The sequence below is a fragment of the Lactuca sativa genome, chromosome 2, assembly GCF_002870075.4.
Source record: "Lactuca sativa cultivar Salinas chromosome 2, Lsat_Salinas_v11, whole genome shotgun sequence".
Lineage (NCBI taxonomy): Eukaryota > Viridiplantae > Streptophyta > Magnoliopsida > Asterales > Asteraceae > Lactuca > Lactuca sativa.
Genome location: NC_056624.2, coordinates 162,208,952 through 162,224,597, shown reverse-complemented (window position 1 = coordinate 162,224,597; position 15,646 = coordinate 162,208,952). Strand labels below are relative to the sequence as shown.

Sequence of the window (15,646 nt, the reverse complement as noted above, 5' to 3'; positions counted from 1 at the left end):
TACACACACGTTCTTGTTTTTACGCACTATGAGACATTCTGGGATTTGTACTCTGATATTATTATGATTTACGTTTTGGTTTACAGACACGAGACATGTTTTATTAAATGATATTTTGTTACAAACGTTTTGCAAATCACTTAATTAAAAATGAAAATTTTGGCCCGTATTTTGGGGCGTTACAAGTTGGTATCAGAGCCCTGGTTTGAGGGATTTGGACACACCTTCGGGGGTGTCTGAACTCAAATCGAGGGATTAAGGAATTTCGAAAAAGAAAAAGTTTTATAAAGGATTAAGTAAAGAGTTTTAAGAAAGAACGATGTGTGTGATGTGCGCGACCGGCCAAGCTCAAGTAAGTATTCCCCAAAGTACCCATACAAGTTTATGTTATGTTTAACAGTTTCAGTAGAACAACATGCTAGAATAGGACTAAGGATCTAGGAGTGATGCCTTATGTGCCTGCTTTATGTGCTTCAGCTTATGAGAATTGCATGCTAGTAATGAGTAGACAGTAGTAGGACAACCTATTTAGGTTATGCCTGGTAGTATGAGCGTAGCATTATATGCTAGTTCAGCTTCTCACAATGAGGACAGATTTGCTTGAGTAGTTTTCCTGCGTCCGAATGCTGCTTGCTTTATTCTTAGTAGGACTATGAGTGATGGGAGTTACTCATTAGGTGAATACATCACGTCACATATGATTAGGGTTGAATAATCTCAGAGTGCTGGATTTGGCCCTATTGCGCAACTCTTGTTTGAGTCTAACCGTTGTAGGGACGAGTATGTTACTCGAAGGATTATCTGAGCCTCATCACATGTGATGGTATTCAGGTAATGGCTAATTGGCATTACAAGGAAGCCTTCAGCATCTGAGGACCGGTTTGGGTGGAGTCAGAGATTTTCCCTAGGGCAAGCCTAGAATGGGAATAACAGTGATTAGTAGTAGTGAAAGGGATCTGGTGGAGTCGAGGCAGTCCTTAAAGAAGGTACGGATAGATGTGGAAAGTAGTATGGGCCCGTACTACTGAAAGCAGAGGATCCGTACCTGAACTAAGGAAGGCCGAGACAAGACTAGGGAACTTGAAACAGATGTGATCCCTTTAGAGGTATCAATATCACTAATGGTTGTCTGTGTGTATTGCAGAATGGTGGTACTACGTCAGAGGCCAGCGGGTGGCAGTTCTGGAGAGGGATCGGGTTCGGGATCAGGATCCGAGCCAGTAGATGAGAGGCTACGCGAGTTCATCGCATCAGAGATCACCAGGGGCATCCTTGAGTCGACCCCCATCATTTTCGGGTCGATCAAGGAAGGGATAGTCGAGCTGATGGAGGACCGCCTCAGGGAATTCAGGAGTGACATGGCATCTGGCCAGTCAGGATCTCGCACACTGTCCTTTAAGGACTTCAGGGGCAATGGTGCGCCAGATTTTCACGGGGCGAAGGACCCCATAGCTACCAGGCAATGGATTGCAGACATTGAATCTGCACAGTTGACTAGCTTCTGCCCCGAGGGGTCGAAGGTGAGATTTGCAGCAGGATGTTTGAGAGACCGAGGTAGAGATTGGTGGGAGTCCGTCGGTGACTCTTTGGGAGCCTCGACTATTGAGGCTATGACCTGGTCGGACTTTGTGACCAGGTTCATGGCAGAGTTTGTGCCGGCTGTCGAGCTTCAACAGCTGGCCAGGGAGTTTTTAGACATGAGACAGACGACAGAGACTATGGTGGAGATCACCGCCAAGTTCCGGGAGAGGGCGTTGTTGGTGCCCCAGTATGCGGGTGATGAGGATATGAGGAGGACCCGTTATCATGACATGCTACGAGCTGATATTCGGGAGCATGTCAGTTTTTCAGCTTGCCCTACCCTGGACTCTATGATTGTCAGGGCAATGGAGAGGGAGATAGATTTGGAGCACATCCGGAAGGGGAAGGCGGAGGAGGGGCATGTTATGGGCGATTCGAGGAAGAAGCCCAAGGGACCAGATGTGGGGCCGAAAGGCCAACAGGGGCGGGGCCACTGCAGAAAATGCAGCAAGACGCACGAGGGAGCGTGCAAGTTAGGATCGCCAGGCTGCTATAAGTATGGCAAGTCAGGGCACTTCAGCAGGGATTGTACCGCCCGTGCACCTGTGATACAGACGTCTGAGTTGCTATGTTTCCATTGCAACCAGAGGGACCACAAGAAGGCCAATTGCCCCCAGTTGACAGCAGCATCGGCGCCAGTGAAGGCGCCATCTCCAGCGACCCTGTGGATCACTGATGGCGGCAGGGCAAGGTAGAGGCTCCAGTGGTGAGGAGCCGGGTGTTTCAGCTGACTACCGAGGAGGCACGCGCCGCACCCGATGTGCTGACGGGTATGATTCTTTTCCTCTATTTTATTTATATGATGTTATGATATTGATATGTGCTTTGTGTTTATGCATTAAGATCGTTCCATGTGAACGATATCCCAATTCAGGTGTTGTTTGACTCGGGTGCCACCCGATCGTTTGTTTCTCTTGCGCTTAGCAAGAAGTTTACTGAGTCTTCAGGCATGTTAGATTGCCCTCTAAAGGTAGAGATTGCCGATGATCGATCGGTGCGAGCATCAGCAGTGTTCAGGGACTGTGTTCTAAGGTTGTTTGAGGAGCGCTATTTGGTGGATTTGGTTCCCATTCCGTTGCGTGGGAACAAGGTGATCATAGGCATGGATTGGTTGAGCCCTAATGGGGCGGTGATAGATTGCGCACAGCAGCTGGTGTGGATCAGGACCCCAAGTGGGGGAGAGTTGGTGATCCACGGCGAGAGGCCACAGCGTGGACCCACAGTATGTTCAGCAGCGAGATCTAGGCGCTACTTTCAACAGGGTTGCGCGGGATATGTCGCGTATGTTATGGATACCCGGGAGGCGGGTAAGGCGACAGTGAGCGAGGTTCCAGTGGTGCGAGACTAAGCTGATGTGTTCCAGGAGGAGCTTCCTGGAATACCTCCGGAACGACAGGTAGAGTTCAGGATTGACCTAGTCCCTGGTGCGGCTCCGATAGCCAAGGCACCGTACCGGTTGGCTCCTCCCGAGATGCAGGAGTTGTCTACGCAGCTGCAGGAGCTGTTAGACAAGGGATTCATTAGACCACGCAGTTCACCCAGTGGATCCCCGATTCTGTTTGTGAAGAAGAAGGACGGGTCGCATCGGATGTGTATAGATTATCGGGAGCTGAACAAGGTAACGGTGAAGAACCGTTACCCACTCCCGAGGATTAATGACCTCTTTGACCAGTTACAGGGAGCATCTTGGTTCTCCAAGATCGATTTGCGTTCAGGTTACCACCAGATGAGGGTCAGAGAGGAGGATGTGCAGAAGACCGCGTTTCGGACGCGTTATGGCCATTATGAGTTCGTGATGATGCCGTTTGGGCTCACCAATGCTCCTGCCGCGTTCATGGACCTCATGAACCGCGTGTGCAGACCGATGTTGGATTGGTCTGTGATAGTTTTCATTGATGACATCTTGGTTTATTCCAAGACGCAGGAGGAGCACGAGGAGCATCTGAGAGAGGTTTTGGAGACCCTGAGGAGGGAGAGCTTGTACGCCAAGTTCTCCAAGTGCGACTTTTGGTTGCGCGAGGTGCAATTCCTTGGGCACCATGTCAACCAGAACGGTATACTGGTTGACCCGACCAAGATAGAGGTTGTGATGAGATGGGAGGTTCCGAAGTCTCCATCTGAGATTCGGAGTTTCCTGGGTTTAGCGGGCTGCTATCGGAGAATCATTCAGGAATTCTCCAAGATAGTCGTACCCCTAACACGGTTGACTAAGAAAGTCGTGGTCTTTCGATGGGGGCCTGAGCAGCAGGCAGCGTTCGAGGTTCTGAGACAGAGATTGTGCGAGGCGCCAATCTTAGCCCTGCCAGAGGGCGTAGAGGATTTTATGGTATATTGTGACGCGTCTATTTCGGGGTTGGGTGCGGTACTGATGCAGAGAGGGCACGTCATTGCCTACGCTTCGAGGCAGCTGAAGCCTCACGAGGCGAACTACCCGACGCATGATTTAGAGTTGGGGGCGGTGGTCTTCGCCCTTAAGATTTGGCGACATTACCTCTACGGGGTTCGGTGTACCATTTACACGGACCACAAGAGTTTTAGGTGCCTCATGGATCAGCCGAATTTGAACATGAGGCAGCATCGGTGGCTTGATGTGGTGAAGGATTATGATTGTGAGATCCTTTACCACCCGGGGAAGGCCAATGTGGTGGCCGATGTGCTTAGCCGCAAGGCGGTGCCGATCAGGAATATTTGCATGCGAATGACAGTGGTGACTCCGCTTTTAGAGCGGATTCGGGAGGCCCAGCAGGAGGCCCTGAAGGAGGAACATCGGAAGAGTGAGCGCATAGTGGGTCAGGTTTCCTCCTTCGACTATGACAGCAGGGGATTATTGACATTACACCGTAGGGTGTGGGTGCCAAACCTCGGAGGCATGCGCCAGATCATGATGGAGGAGGCACACAAATCCCGATTCTCCATTCATCTCGGGGCGACGAAGATGTATAAGGATCTTCGTCTGGACTATTGGTGGCCCTGCATGAAGCGGGATGTGGCTTGGTACGTCGAGCGGTGCTTGACCTGCAGGAAGGTCAATGCCGAGCATCAGAGACCGCATGACAATATGCATCCGTTAGATAACCCGTTGTAGAAATGGGAAGATATTACGATGGATTTTATCACGAAGCTTCCCAGGACCGCGCGAGGAGTGGATTCTATATGGGTCATCGTGGATCGATTGACCAAGAGCGCCCATTTTATCCCGATTCAAGAGAGCATCTCGGCCGAGAAGTTGGCCGACATCTATATCAGGGAGATAGTGGCGCGACACGGGGTGCCAGTATCAGTGATTTCAGACGGAGAAGTGTTTTACTTCCAGGTTTTGGAAGAAGTTTCATGATGAGTTGCGCACTCGTCTGCATTTTAGCACTGTCTTTCACCCGCAGACGGACGGTCAGAGTGAGTGGACCATCCAGACTCTTAAGGATATGTTGCGGGCATGCGTGCTAGATTTCGGTGGTAGTTGGGATACCTATCTTCCTTTAGCTGAGTTCTCATACAACAATAGCTACCACGCGAGTATTGACCGTCCTCCCTTCGAGATGTTGTACGGACGGAGATGCAGGACCCCGATATGTTGGGGAGAGGTTAGCCAAAGGGTCATGGGAAGCACCGAAGTGGTGCTCCAGACGACAGAGAAGATTCAGCAGGTCCGGAGCAGGCTTCAGACTGCTCAGAGTCGGCAGAAAAGTTATGCCGACAAGCGTCATTCAGACTTGGAATTCCAAGTCGGGGATATGATTCTTCTGAAGGTGTCGCCATGGAAAGGCGTCATCCGATTCAGAACGCGAGGAAAGCTAGGCCCAAGGTACATCGGGCCATTCAGGGTTGTAGCCCGGGTGGGCAAGGTGGCGTATAGGTTGGACCTGCCAGCCGAACTCAGCCAGATCCATAGCACTTTCCACGTCTCTCAGTTGCGGAAGTGTGTGGTGGACAACTCGGTAGTGGTGCCTTTGGAGGATATTCAGGTCGATGACAGCCTGAATTACATCGAGCAACCTGTGGCAATCCTCGACAGGAAGTCGAAGGATCAGAGGAACAAAAGGGTGGAACTCGTGAAGGTGCAGTGGCAGCACCAGAAGGGATCGGAGTGGACTTCGGAGCCGGTGGAAGAGATGATGGAGCACTACCCCAAGTTGTTTTAGGATCGAGCAGCAGACTTCAAGGACGGAGTTTAAGATAAGTGGGGGAGATTTGTAGCACCGGTTCCCGGTACATATTCCTTGTAATTAACATTTTTAAAATAATGCATTTTTGCCTTGGACTCGGTGAGTTGATGGACCAACTCGCTGAGTAGGAGCGGAATAAGACGCGGGGACTGAACTTTGGAGTCGGCGAGTCGGTTCTCGGACTCGGTGAGTAGACCCTGTTTGGGAAAAAACCCTAATCCGGGTGTTTTCACCCTATTTAAATGCTCTAACTTGGCCTCATTTGTCCCTAACACTTCTAGAGAGCTGAAGAGAGAAACCCTAGCCCCCATTTTGTTCTTGAGAGTGATTTTGGCTTTGTGAAGAAGGTTTGGAGCATAGAAGAAGAAGAAAGAGGTTGTAGTGTGTAAGGAGGGGAGGTAGATCCGTAATCTACACTGCAAGAGGCTTCCATTCAGATAGAAAAGCCCCTACCATGATCACTAGTTCTTTAGATTCCCTTTTGTCCCTAAAATGGTGGTTTTCAAGCCCTAAAACACCATACTCCTTGTGTTTGTGCTTAATGATCCGAAAGGACTTCAGATCTAGACATTATGGACGTATTAGAAGTATAAAGTTTCTGTGGTTGGAGTGATTGAGGTCCCCATTGAGTGTATGACCTCATAAAAAGCTTGGATTTGCCTTTTGGAGCTTGTAGGGCCATGCATGCACGTAAAGTTTGCAACTTTACGTGATAAGCATGCCCTAGGAACATAGATCTATGGTTTTGAAGCGTTGCTTGTCTCATATTTGGTCTATATGGGAAATGGGTCAAGGGACTCGGCGAGTTCTATGAAGATGCCCTTAGACTCGACGAGTTGGATGAACAACTCAGCGAGTCCTATGAAGATTGCCTGGTACTCGACGAGTTGTTCTTCAAACTCGGCGAGTCAGATGAACTGTTACTGAGTGAGAGGGGTTTAAGTGTTGGAGGTCCAACCCTTCGTATCTGCACGCGGAATTAGCAATTTAGCGTGTAGCAATAGTCCCAGAAACCCAAATCCTCAAAAAAAAAAGATGCTTTGGTGAGGATTTGGAAGCGAGCAGGAGATCTGCTCGTGAGGACTCGACGAGTTGTTCTTGGACTCGGTGAGTCGAGTCGTGAGTCGGTTCAATTGTACCAAGTAGTGAGTTAAGGGTGACTCGGTAAGTTGGAAGAAGGACTTGTCGAGTAGGACCGGGTTAGTAGGAGAAGGACTCGACGAGTGTATGCCATGACTCGGCGAGTGCAGTCAACTGGAAGTTGACTTTGACTAAGGAGTTGACCTTGGACCAGGGGAGGGTCAGTCATTTGACCTAAGGGTATTTATGAGTGTCTAATCTATGTTCATGATTTATTGCCGGAGGATTACCGGTTCAGCAGTCAGGCGCTTAGCAACCAGACTTTCAGCAGCTACTTTCGAGGTGAGTTACCTTCTAGTAGCAGTGGGTCTACGACTACAATGTCGTCCCACCAGTAGTAGTTGTATGATTAGATGATTGTCTCTGTGATATTCATCTAGGATTGCTACTACCTGTGTTATGTTTATGTGCTAGTATGATATGATGTTATGTGCTAGTGACAATATGGGAGATAGTCCCCGGTTTACCGGTCGATAGGGCCGAAGGGGCAGTCATGCCCAGCCATGCTAGATAGATTATGTGATATGTGTTATATGGTAGTAGTAGTAGGGGGTGAAATAGTCCCCAGCATCCGGTCGAGAGTACCGAAAGGGAGACCAGCACCCAGATATGCTAGTTAGTATTCGATCGAGAGGACCGAAGGGGAGGCCAGCACCCAGATATGCTAGCTAATATTCGGTCGAGAGGACCGAAGGGGTAGGTCAGGCACCCAGATATGCCTGAAAATATATGTATGATATGTGGTTATATGGTATGTGGTACAGTGGGGGAACTCACTAAGCTTCGTGCTTACGGTTTTTAGTTGTTGTTTCAGGTACCTCTTCAGCCAAGGGGAAGGAGCTGGCGCGGTAGCGGCATATCACACACACGCTCTTGTTTTTCCGCACTTTGAGACATTCTGGGATTTGTACTCTGATATTATTATGATTTACGTTTTGGTTTACAGACACGAGACATGTTTTATTAAATGATATGGTCGAATGATATTTTGTTACAAACGTTTTGCAAATCACTTAATTAAAAATGAAAATTTTGGCCCGTATTTTGGGGCGTTACAATGGATCAAGTGATGAAACTGATGATATGTTGGAATTTGATGCTACTTTTGATTTAACACAAGACTCCGCTTTATTAGACCTTGATGATGATTTTTTGTGTACGCGCCCGGATGGCAAGGGCATATTAGTTTAAATATTTTTTTTCAGAATAATAAAGTTTTGGTATGTTTATATTTCAGATTTTGAATGTGATTAATTTTTTTTCCAACTGCAACAATTAACAATGTACTTAATTTTATTTGAATCTTTGTTGAAATAGGTTGTATTTTTGTGACATGGAATCGGATTCAGCTTCTGATCACGATGAAGAATCCAAACAAAGAGGACTGATATATAAGGCAAAAGCTAATAAAGTGGAACTTGTAATAACTTACAATAAAAAAGGTGTCCCGGTTGGAAAGGAAGCCACAAAACTGTCTACTTTTAAGGGTTTGGTTGCAAGAACAATGGTTCCCATAACCTACGCGTCTTGGCTGGAAGTTAGTGAATAAGTAAAGGAAGGGTTATGGCAATATGTTTTGGTAAGTCTCTGTTTCTTCTTGTTATTACCTGTTTTTGTCGTTGTTTCTGTTTTTGTCCCTGTTTAGATTTGTTTTTTAACCAACCCTTTTTTTATGTTTCAGGAAAAGTTTGTAGTTGACTCAAAGAGCCGGAAGCAAACTCTCCAATCGATCGGGAAGAAATGGAGAAACTTCAAGCATTATCTATATGCCAAGTTCATTAAGAACCAAAGTAAAGATCCCAAGGTAAATCTATTCAAACCTCCGAAAGATTATCCGTTTATAAAGAAAGAAGACTTGAAAGTTTTTGTATCCCATAAAGTTTCAAAAAAGTGGGAGGTTGGTTAAACTTTTCTTATATGCATTTATATCCCATAGAATTACAAAAAAATGGAAAGTTAAAAGTTTGTAGTTACAATTTTAATGTTTTTAATGTAGGAGAAAAGTACAAAAGCTAAAAATACTCGTGCACATCATAAATACAATCATCATTTGAGCAGAAAAGGATATGCCGGACTCATTAATGACATCGTATGATTCCCACTAAGTATTGATTATTTTATTTGTATATATTTATGTTAATTGACTTTTTTATTCTTGATAATTTAGATGCAAGAAACCGGCAAGACGGAAGAGGAGATTGATAGGACACTGTTGTGGAAAAAAGCATGAGAGTTGAAGACAGGAGGATACGAATCAGATGTCAAGATGATTGTTGATAAAATTGTAAGTTTCATTGAATGCCAAATATATATAAAAAAATAACATTTGTCCCATTTTATTTTCTAACATTTGTCCTAATTTTTTTACAGGATGAGCTGCAGAAATCTGGAAGCTTTGGAGAGGTTACATGTGGAACACATGATGTGCTTACAGAGGCCTTGGGTACTCAGTAACAACGTGGGCGTGTACGAGGGATGGGTAAATTTATAACGTCACAACAATACTTTTATTTACCCAAGAATGTTAAGTATTACTTGGACATTGAGAACGAGAGGGTAGATAAACGAATCAACAAACTTGAAGATGACTTGGAGAAACTAAAAAGAGGTGTACTTAATGTTTCTGAAGCCGCAAGTTGCCAAGTAGAGGGCGTCATTGAAGATGTTGAAAAAGAACCACGGGATGAATCACTTGTAAGTCCTTGAAGACAATTATGAAAAATATATTTAAAGAATTTTCTTTTCTACAAACTAACATACTATATTTTGGTAGGATAATTCATGTCTTCTTGCGGTTGAATTTGCTGCAAATGTAGTCGCTAAAGGAACCATAATGAAGTATAGTGCATCGGGTATTTTGAAAAATATTTGCATTATTACTATTTATATATTTTCATTTTTTAGAAGATTGGATCTTAATTATTTTTTTCGTTTATGTAACAGATGAAAACATTGAAGTTATGATGGAAACAATTTTTCAAGGAGAAACTTTAATACCCATTCCACTTGAAGAGGAGTTCATTGTGAAGGTCAAAGATGCACTGGGACACATGTTAAGTTGGCCAAGACACTTAGTTATTCGATGCTCTGACCTGGTAATTTTCACAGATTTAAAACATACAAAGTTTTCACAGATTTTCCCTTGGTTTTCTTATTTTTTCTGATATTTGAGTGAATTCTTTTTCAGCTTCAGTAAATGAATCTTGTTTCATTCTATATTTTTGATAATTTTTGTATGGAAAAGTGGTGGGGAAACTTGTGACACTAGTGAAGAAACACACAACACCAGTGAAGAAACACGCAACACCCGTGAAGCAAGGTGCAACACCTTTAAAAGAAGAAATAGGAAGTAATAAGAAAGAAAAGGGGACAGGAAAAATGGTTGATCATGAACAAAAAGAGCCATGTGATGTGGAAGAAGTGGATGATATGGAAGAAGGGAATGGATTAGAAAAAGAAGATTAAAAAGAAAGAGAAACAAAATGTGACCTTGCAAACAAGGTGGACCAGAGCACACATGAAGACAAGGATAAGGATTGAGAAGAGTAGTATTTTGAAAATGACTGAAATGATGGTTGATGGACAAGTTACAAAGGTTGATTCTATAAAAGTGCAGAGTGAGAACGGTCTTTTTGGGTACGATAGTTACACGTACTTAAATTGGGATGATTTTGAAGCAGTTCTTACAATGGATGAGCTGACTGGTGTTGTTATTGTGTCTTATATGATGTAAGTGCAAGAAATTTAATTTAAATATCATTGTGTCTTAAAAGAAAATTTGTTTAATGAATTTAGTGTTTGTATGATAACAGGGTATTGTTTAAAAAAATGAAGTATGGCTCCCCAGAAAGAGATCATGGAATTTGCTTTGTGAACCCGACATTAATTTCACCAAGTACGCGTAAAGGGAAATCTAAGAATATTGACGATGCAAGCAGAGGTTTAGCAGATTGGTTGTCTAAAAGAAAGGGCAATGAAATCATCTTTATGCCCTACAATCCTGGGTTTGATTTTGACATTTTATTTTGAAAATGACTGCAATTATGTTAATTATTTGACTTAATTTTGTTTGTGGTTTTTGTAGAAGACATTGGGTATTGGGTGTACTCGACATGAAATCGGATACTTGCTATTATCTAGATTCCTTAAGTTCTGCCAATTTCAATATGCAGTTGAAGCAAATTGTTCATTCACAAGTAATATAAATTATCAAATCATTTGATGTGAATACAATAAACACCTATTTGTTGATGTTTTTTATAGGTCAATGGTTCTGTACGCTACACAAAGTGGATCCAACAAAAGGGTTAAACTAAATTGGGTTAATGTTACGGTCAGCACTTAATTCCTTATTGAAATTGTAGTTTTAACTTTATTTTTTGGATCAATTGCAATGACCATTTTACATGTAATTGTGTAGTGTCCAGTTCAGCCTGGAGGTACCGAATGTGGCTACTACATGCTAAGGTTCATGAAGGAGATGGTGGAAGAAGGAATTGAAGTGTTGGTCAAAGACAATGTAAGGATATAACATTCTACTTTCATTACTATAATTTAATACGAACGGAATTGAAAAAGGATCATTTTATGGCATCCTACTCTCACAATTATAATTGAAATATTAGGTTACATGCAAAAATAAAATGTGCTTTCATTCATTTGAAAGTATAATGCCCTATTAAGAAAAAATAATTTACATTTTATTCTTATTTGTTAAATATAGCAACTTACTGGTACAAAATACGTTAATATGCTAATTTTTATTAATAAAAACAATATGCAAAATTTTTCACAGATCGGGGATGGCAAAGTTGAGTACACAACTAATGATATCGATGAGATACGTGAAGAATGGTCCGAGTTTGTTACAGGCTTCATTTATCGATGATTATGGTATTTTGACAATGTATCCGCAAAACAATGTTATGGTTAACAATGAAATGCTAGGTATGGTCTTTTGACATGTGTTGTAATGCTAGGTAGTCTTTTGACACACATGTACATGTTTTTTGCTAACTTTTAGTAATTACTTAAGGTAACTTGACATGTATGTAATGTTGTTAGGTAAGTTGTTTGACGTTTAGATGAAAATGAATGTTTTGGTATATATATATTTGTCTTTTATTATGTGTATTCACGTTGTAAATGTGTGTCGTAAATGCACGTCGTACAGGGGTATATAACTGGCAGCTGGAATTTATGACATGCAAATGATAGTAGATTTAATGATACGCATTGCGAGTAGTAAAGGCGCGTCGTAACATTACGACACGCAATGGCGTTTCGTCTGCCTTTATAACAGGGCCTTTCTTGATACACATTACGTTTCATAAACACGTGTGTCGTCTTTATTTATGACAGGCCTTTCTTGATACGCACTGCGCGTCATAACTGCGCGTCGTAAACAGACGACGCGCAAATGCGCGTCGCTTCCGTTATGACAGGGCCTTTCTTGACGCGCATTTGCGCGTCGTCTAAGTGTTTTACGACACACATTGCGCGTCGTAAAAAGCTGTTTTTCTAGTAGTGAAAACTACGAATCTCAGATGGAGATCTCGGAACCTCCCACTGCATCACGACCTCAAACTTGGCCGAATCGATCAAAATACCATTCTAGCTGACAAGGTGCTCCAGAAACTACACCTCACACAACTAGAACTCACACTTGGAGAGCTTTGCGAAAAGTATCTCCCTCCTCAATGTCTCTCGCACTTTCCTCAAGTGCTCCTCATGCTGCTCCTAAGTCTTGGAATAAACCAAGATATCATCAATGAATACTATCACAGACAGATCCAATATCGGTCTGCACACGTGGTTCATGAGATCCATGAACACGGTTGGAGCATTGGTGAGCCGAAAAGGCATCACCACGAACTCGTAATGACCATAACAAGTCCAGAGAGCGGTCTTCTGCACATCCTCATCCCAGACCTGCATCTGATGATAACCTTATCGCAAATCAATCTTGGAGAACCAAGATGAACCCTGAAGATGGTCAAAAAGATCATCAATCCTCAGGAGTGGATAACGATTCTTCACCAGTACCTTATTCAGCTCCAGATAGTTAATACACATACGATGAGACCCATCCTTCTTCTTTACAAACAAAATTGGTGCTCCCCAAGGTGAAGTGTTCGATCGAATAAATCCCTTGTCTAACAGCTCCTGCAGCTTTGTAGACAACCCCTACATCTTAGGAGGAGCCAACCGATATAGTGCTTTGGCTATCGAAGCCGCACCTAAAACCAGATCAATCCTAAATTGAACCTGTCTCTCCAGAGGCATTCCACACAACTCCTCTGGGAATATATCAGGGTAATCCTGCAAGATCGGCACATCATCCATGGTCACCTTACCCTTATCCCGGGTATCCATGACATAAGCAACATAACCAGAACAACCCTGCTAGAAATAACGTCTGGCCCTCGCCGCTGAATACAAAATCAGCCCACACTGAGATCTCTCCCCATGAACCACTAACTCTCCCCTACTTGGAAGAAGAACCCGAACCAATTGCTGCTCACAATTGATCACTACCCCCATTAGGGCTCGACCAATCCATGCGCACAATAACCTTGTTCCCACACAACAGAATAGGAACCAAATCCACCGAATACTACTCATAGAACAATTGATGAGTACAACCCCGATGAACTCTCCCAACCCAAACAGACCTACCATCAGCAATCTCAACATGAAGACAATAATCCTGCTCCCCTGGAGCTCCAACAAATCTCTTTCTAAGTGCGAATGATACAAAGGATCGGGTAGCCCCTGAATCAAACAATACAAATGTTGAAATACCATTCATAAGGAACGATCCTAAAATAAAACACATAAATATAAGCAAGCAATTCAATATGAATAAAGAGATAAGGAGAAGATACATACCCATCACCATGTCAGGAGCTGCACGTGCCTCCTTGGCCGTCAATTAGAAAGCCTTGCTCTTCACAACAGGTGTGTATGCCTGACTATGGCGTCCATCAGTAATCCAAAGAGTTGCAGGGCGAGTGTTGACACCGGTCCTGCTGCAACGAAACTCGGACAATGGGCGTTCTTATGGCCCCTTCGATTGCAATGAAAGAAAATCAGATCAAATCCCTGGGTGGTGGTAGCAGTACAATCCCTGCTATAATGACCCGTCCGGTCGCACTTGAAGCAGCCAGAACCACCAACCATGCACGGTCCCTCGTGTGCCTTGCGGCACTTACCACAGCGGCTTTGACCTTAGTGGCCTCTCGATCTAGACTAAGATACCTTGGGCCTCTTTCCCGAACTCTCAACACTCGGTATAGAATCTGACTTCCTCTTCTTCTCCATCTCCAGATCAATCTCCCTCTCCCTAGCTCACACTATCATATCCTCCAACATCTTGTAGCTGGATCGGATCACAAACTGCCGAATGTCACTACTCAACATCTCATGATATCTTTCCTTCTTCATCTCCTCATCTGCCACATACTGATGAACCAGAAGCGCCCTCTCCCGAAACATCGCGGTGATCTCAACCACCGTCTCCATAGTCTGGCAGAGATCCTGAAAGTATCGCGCCATCTAATGCACCTCAATCACCGGTGCAAACTCAGCTCGAAACCTGGTCGAGATATCACCCCATGACATCATGTCAACAACATCATCACCCACTGCACGTCCTACCTCCTCCCACCAGTCTCATGCCCTGTCCTTCAAAAGGCAGGAAGCTAGTCTGACGATGTCCCCCTTGGGGCTACGACTGGTGCGGAAGGCGTTAGCAACAATTTCTAACCACCGCCTGCTTGCTATGGGGTCCTTCTCCCCATGATATTCCGGAGCTCCACATACCCGAAACTCATTGAATGTCAAAGAACATGCTCCTACTAGTGCCATCATTTCAAAACAAAATGAGCTCAGTTTCTCATACAAAACCTCTAGAATACCCTCCTTGACTGTGCCGAATATCACATGAGTCTGATCAAGAATACAATGAGTAATCTCAGACGAGATGAACTCCTTAGTTTGCTTATCGAGCTGCCCAGCTCCACACCATGAGCCTGAACCCTCACCAGCACCAGAACTGCCAACAAGTCTGCCTCTCAATGTCACGATACTGAAAATAGACCATATAAACCATCAGAATACACATCGATATATATATATATATATATATATATATATATATATATATAGGGGAATCATAAACTCCACAAGCTCCCTGGCTTCATCGCAACTCTCCTTAAATCGAGTACAGATCCTCTTCTTCCAGTAGTACGAGCCTATACTACCTCCACATATATCCGTACTTTCCTCAAGAATTGCCTTGACTTAACCAGGTTACTTTATATCCATAGAGTTTTCCTCATAGCTAAGGCTCCCAGCACTAGATCTCATCCTAGATTTTCCTTGGGAAAACTCCATACCACTCTCCGCCATCAGCTGCAGAAGGAACTTCCACTAATTCCCTCTAACTATCTCACGAATACAACTACATATTACAAAAACTAAATAATTCAGTCATCGGGCCTCGCCCGACATCGAGCCCCGCTCAGTATACATAGCAGCTCATAAAACATGCAAGGTTCATGAAGACTCCTAGCATCCTAACATAACCAATAAGCCGACATTGGTGCCTTAGACCTGCTAAACAAGTGAGGAAACTCACCTCGACTGCTGAATCTCACTGAAAATCCATGGTTGCTGGTCCGACGAATCCCCGAGCTATCAATACAAAATTACACCCAATTAATATTTGGGTTCCAATCTATATCCAAAAATCCATACTT

The 15,646-nt window shown here is 44.0% G+C and overlaps 1 protein-coding gene across 1 annotated transcript; it reads left to right on the top strand.

The window, feature by feature from the left end:
• The first annotated feature begins 10,443 nt into the window (after positions 1-10,443).
• Positions 10,444-11,772, top strand: LOC111915950 (uncharacterized). The gene is made up of 6 exons (XM_023911580.1): positions 10,444-10,613; positions 10,697-10,888; positions 10,969-11,080; positions 11,148-11,159; positions 11,305-11,403; positions 11,680-11,772. The coding sequence occupies exons 1-6, from the start codon at positions 10,444-10,446 to the stop codon at positions 11,770-11,772; spliced, it is 678 nt and encodes a 225-aa protein (XP_023767348.1).
• The last annotated feature ends 3,874 nt before the right edge of the window (positions 11,773-15,646 follow it).

What these genes read in the sequence shown, in the direction of transcription:
- LOC111915950 (XM_023911580.1), top strand. Translation starts at nt 10,444, where the DNA reads ATGACTGAAATGATGGTTGATGGACAAGTTACAAAGGTTGATTCTATA. An exon ending in TTTATGCCCTACAATCCTGG is followed by an intron (nt 10,889 to 10,968) that starts GTTTGATTTTGA and finishes TGGTTTTTGTAG; the next exon opens with AAGACATTGGGTATTGGGTG. An exon ending in AAGTGTTGGTCAAAGACAAT is followed by an intron (nt 11,404 to 11,679) that starts GTAAGGATATAA and finishes AATTTTTCACAG; the next exon opens with ATCGGGGATGGCAAAGTTGA.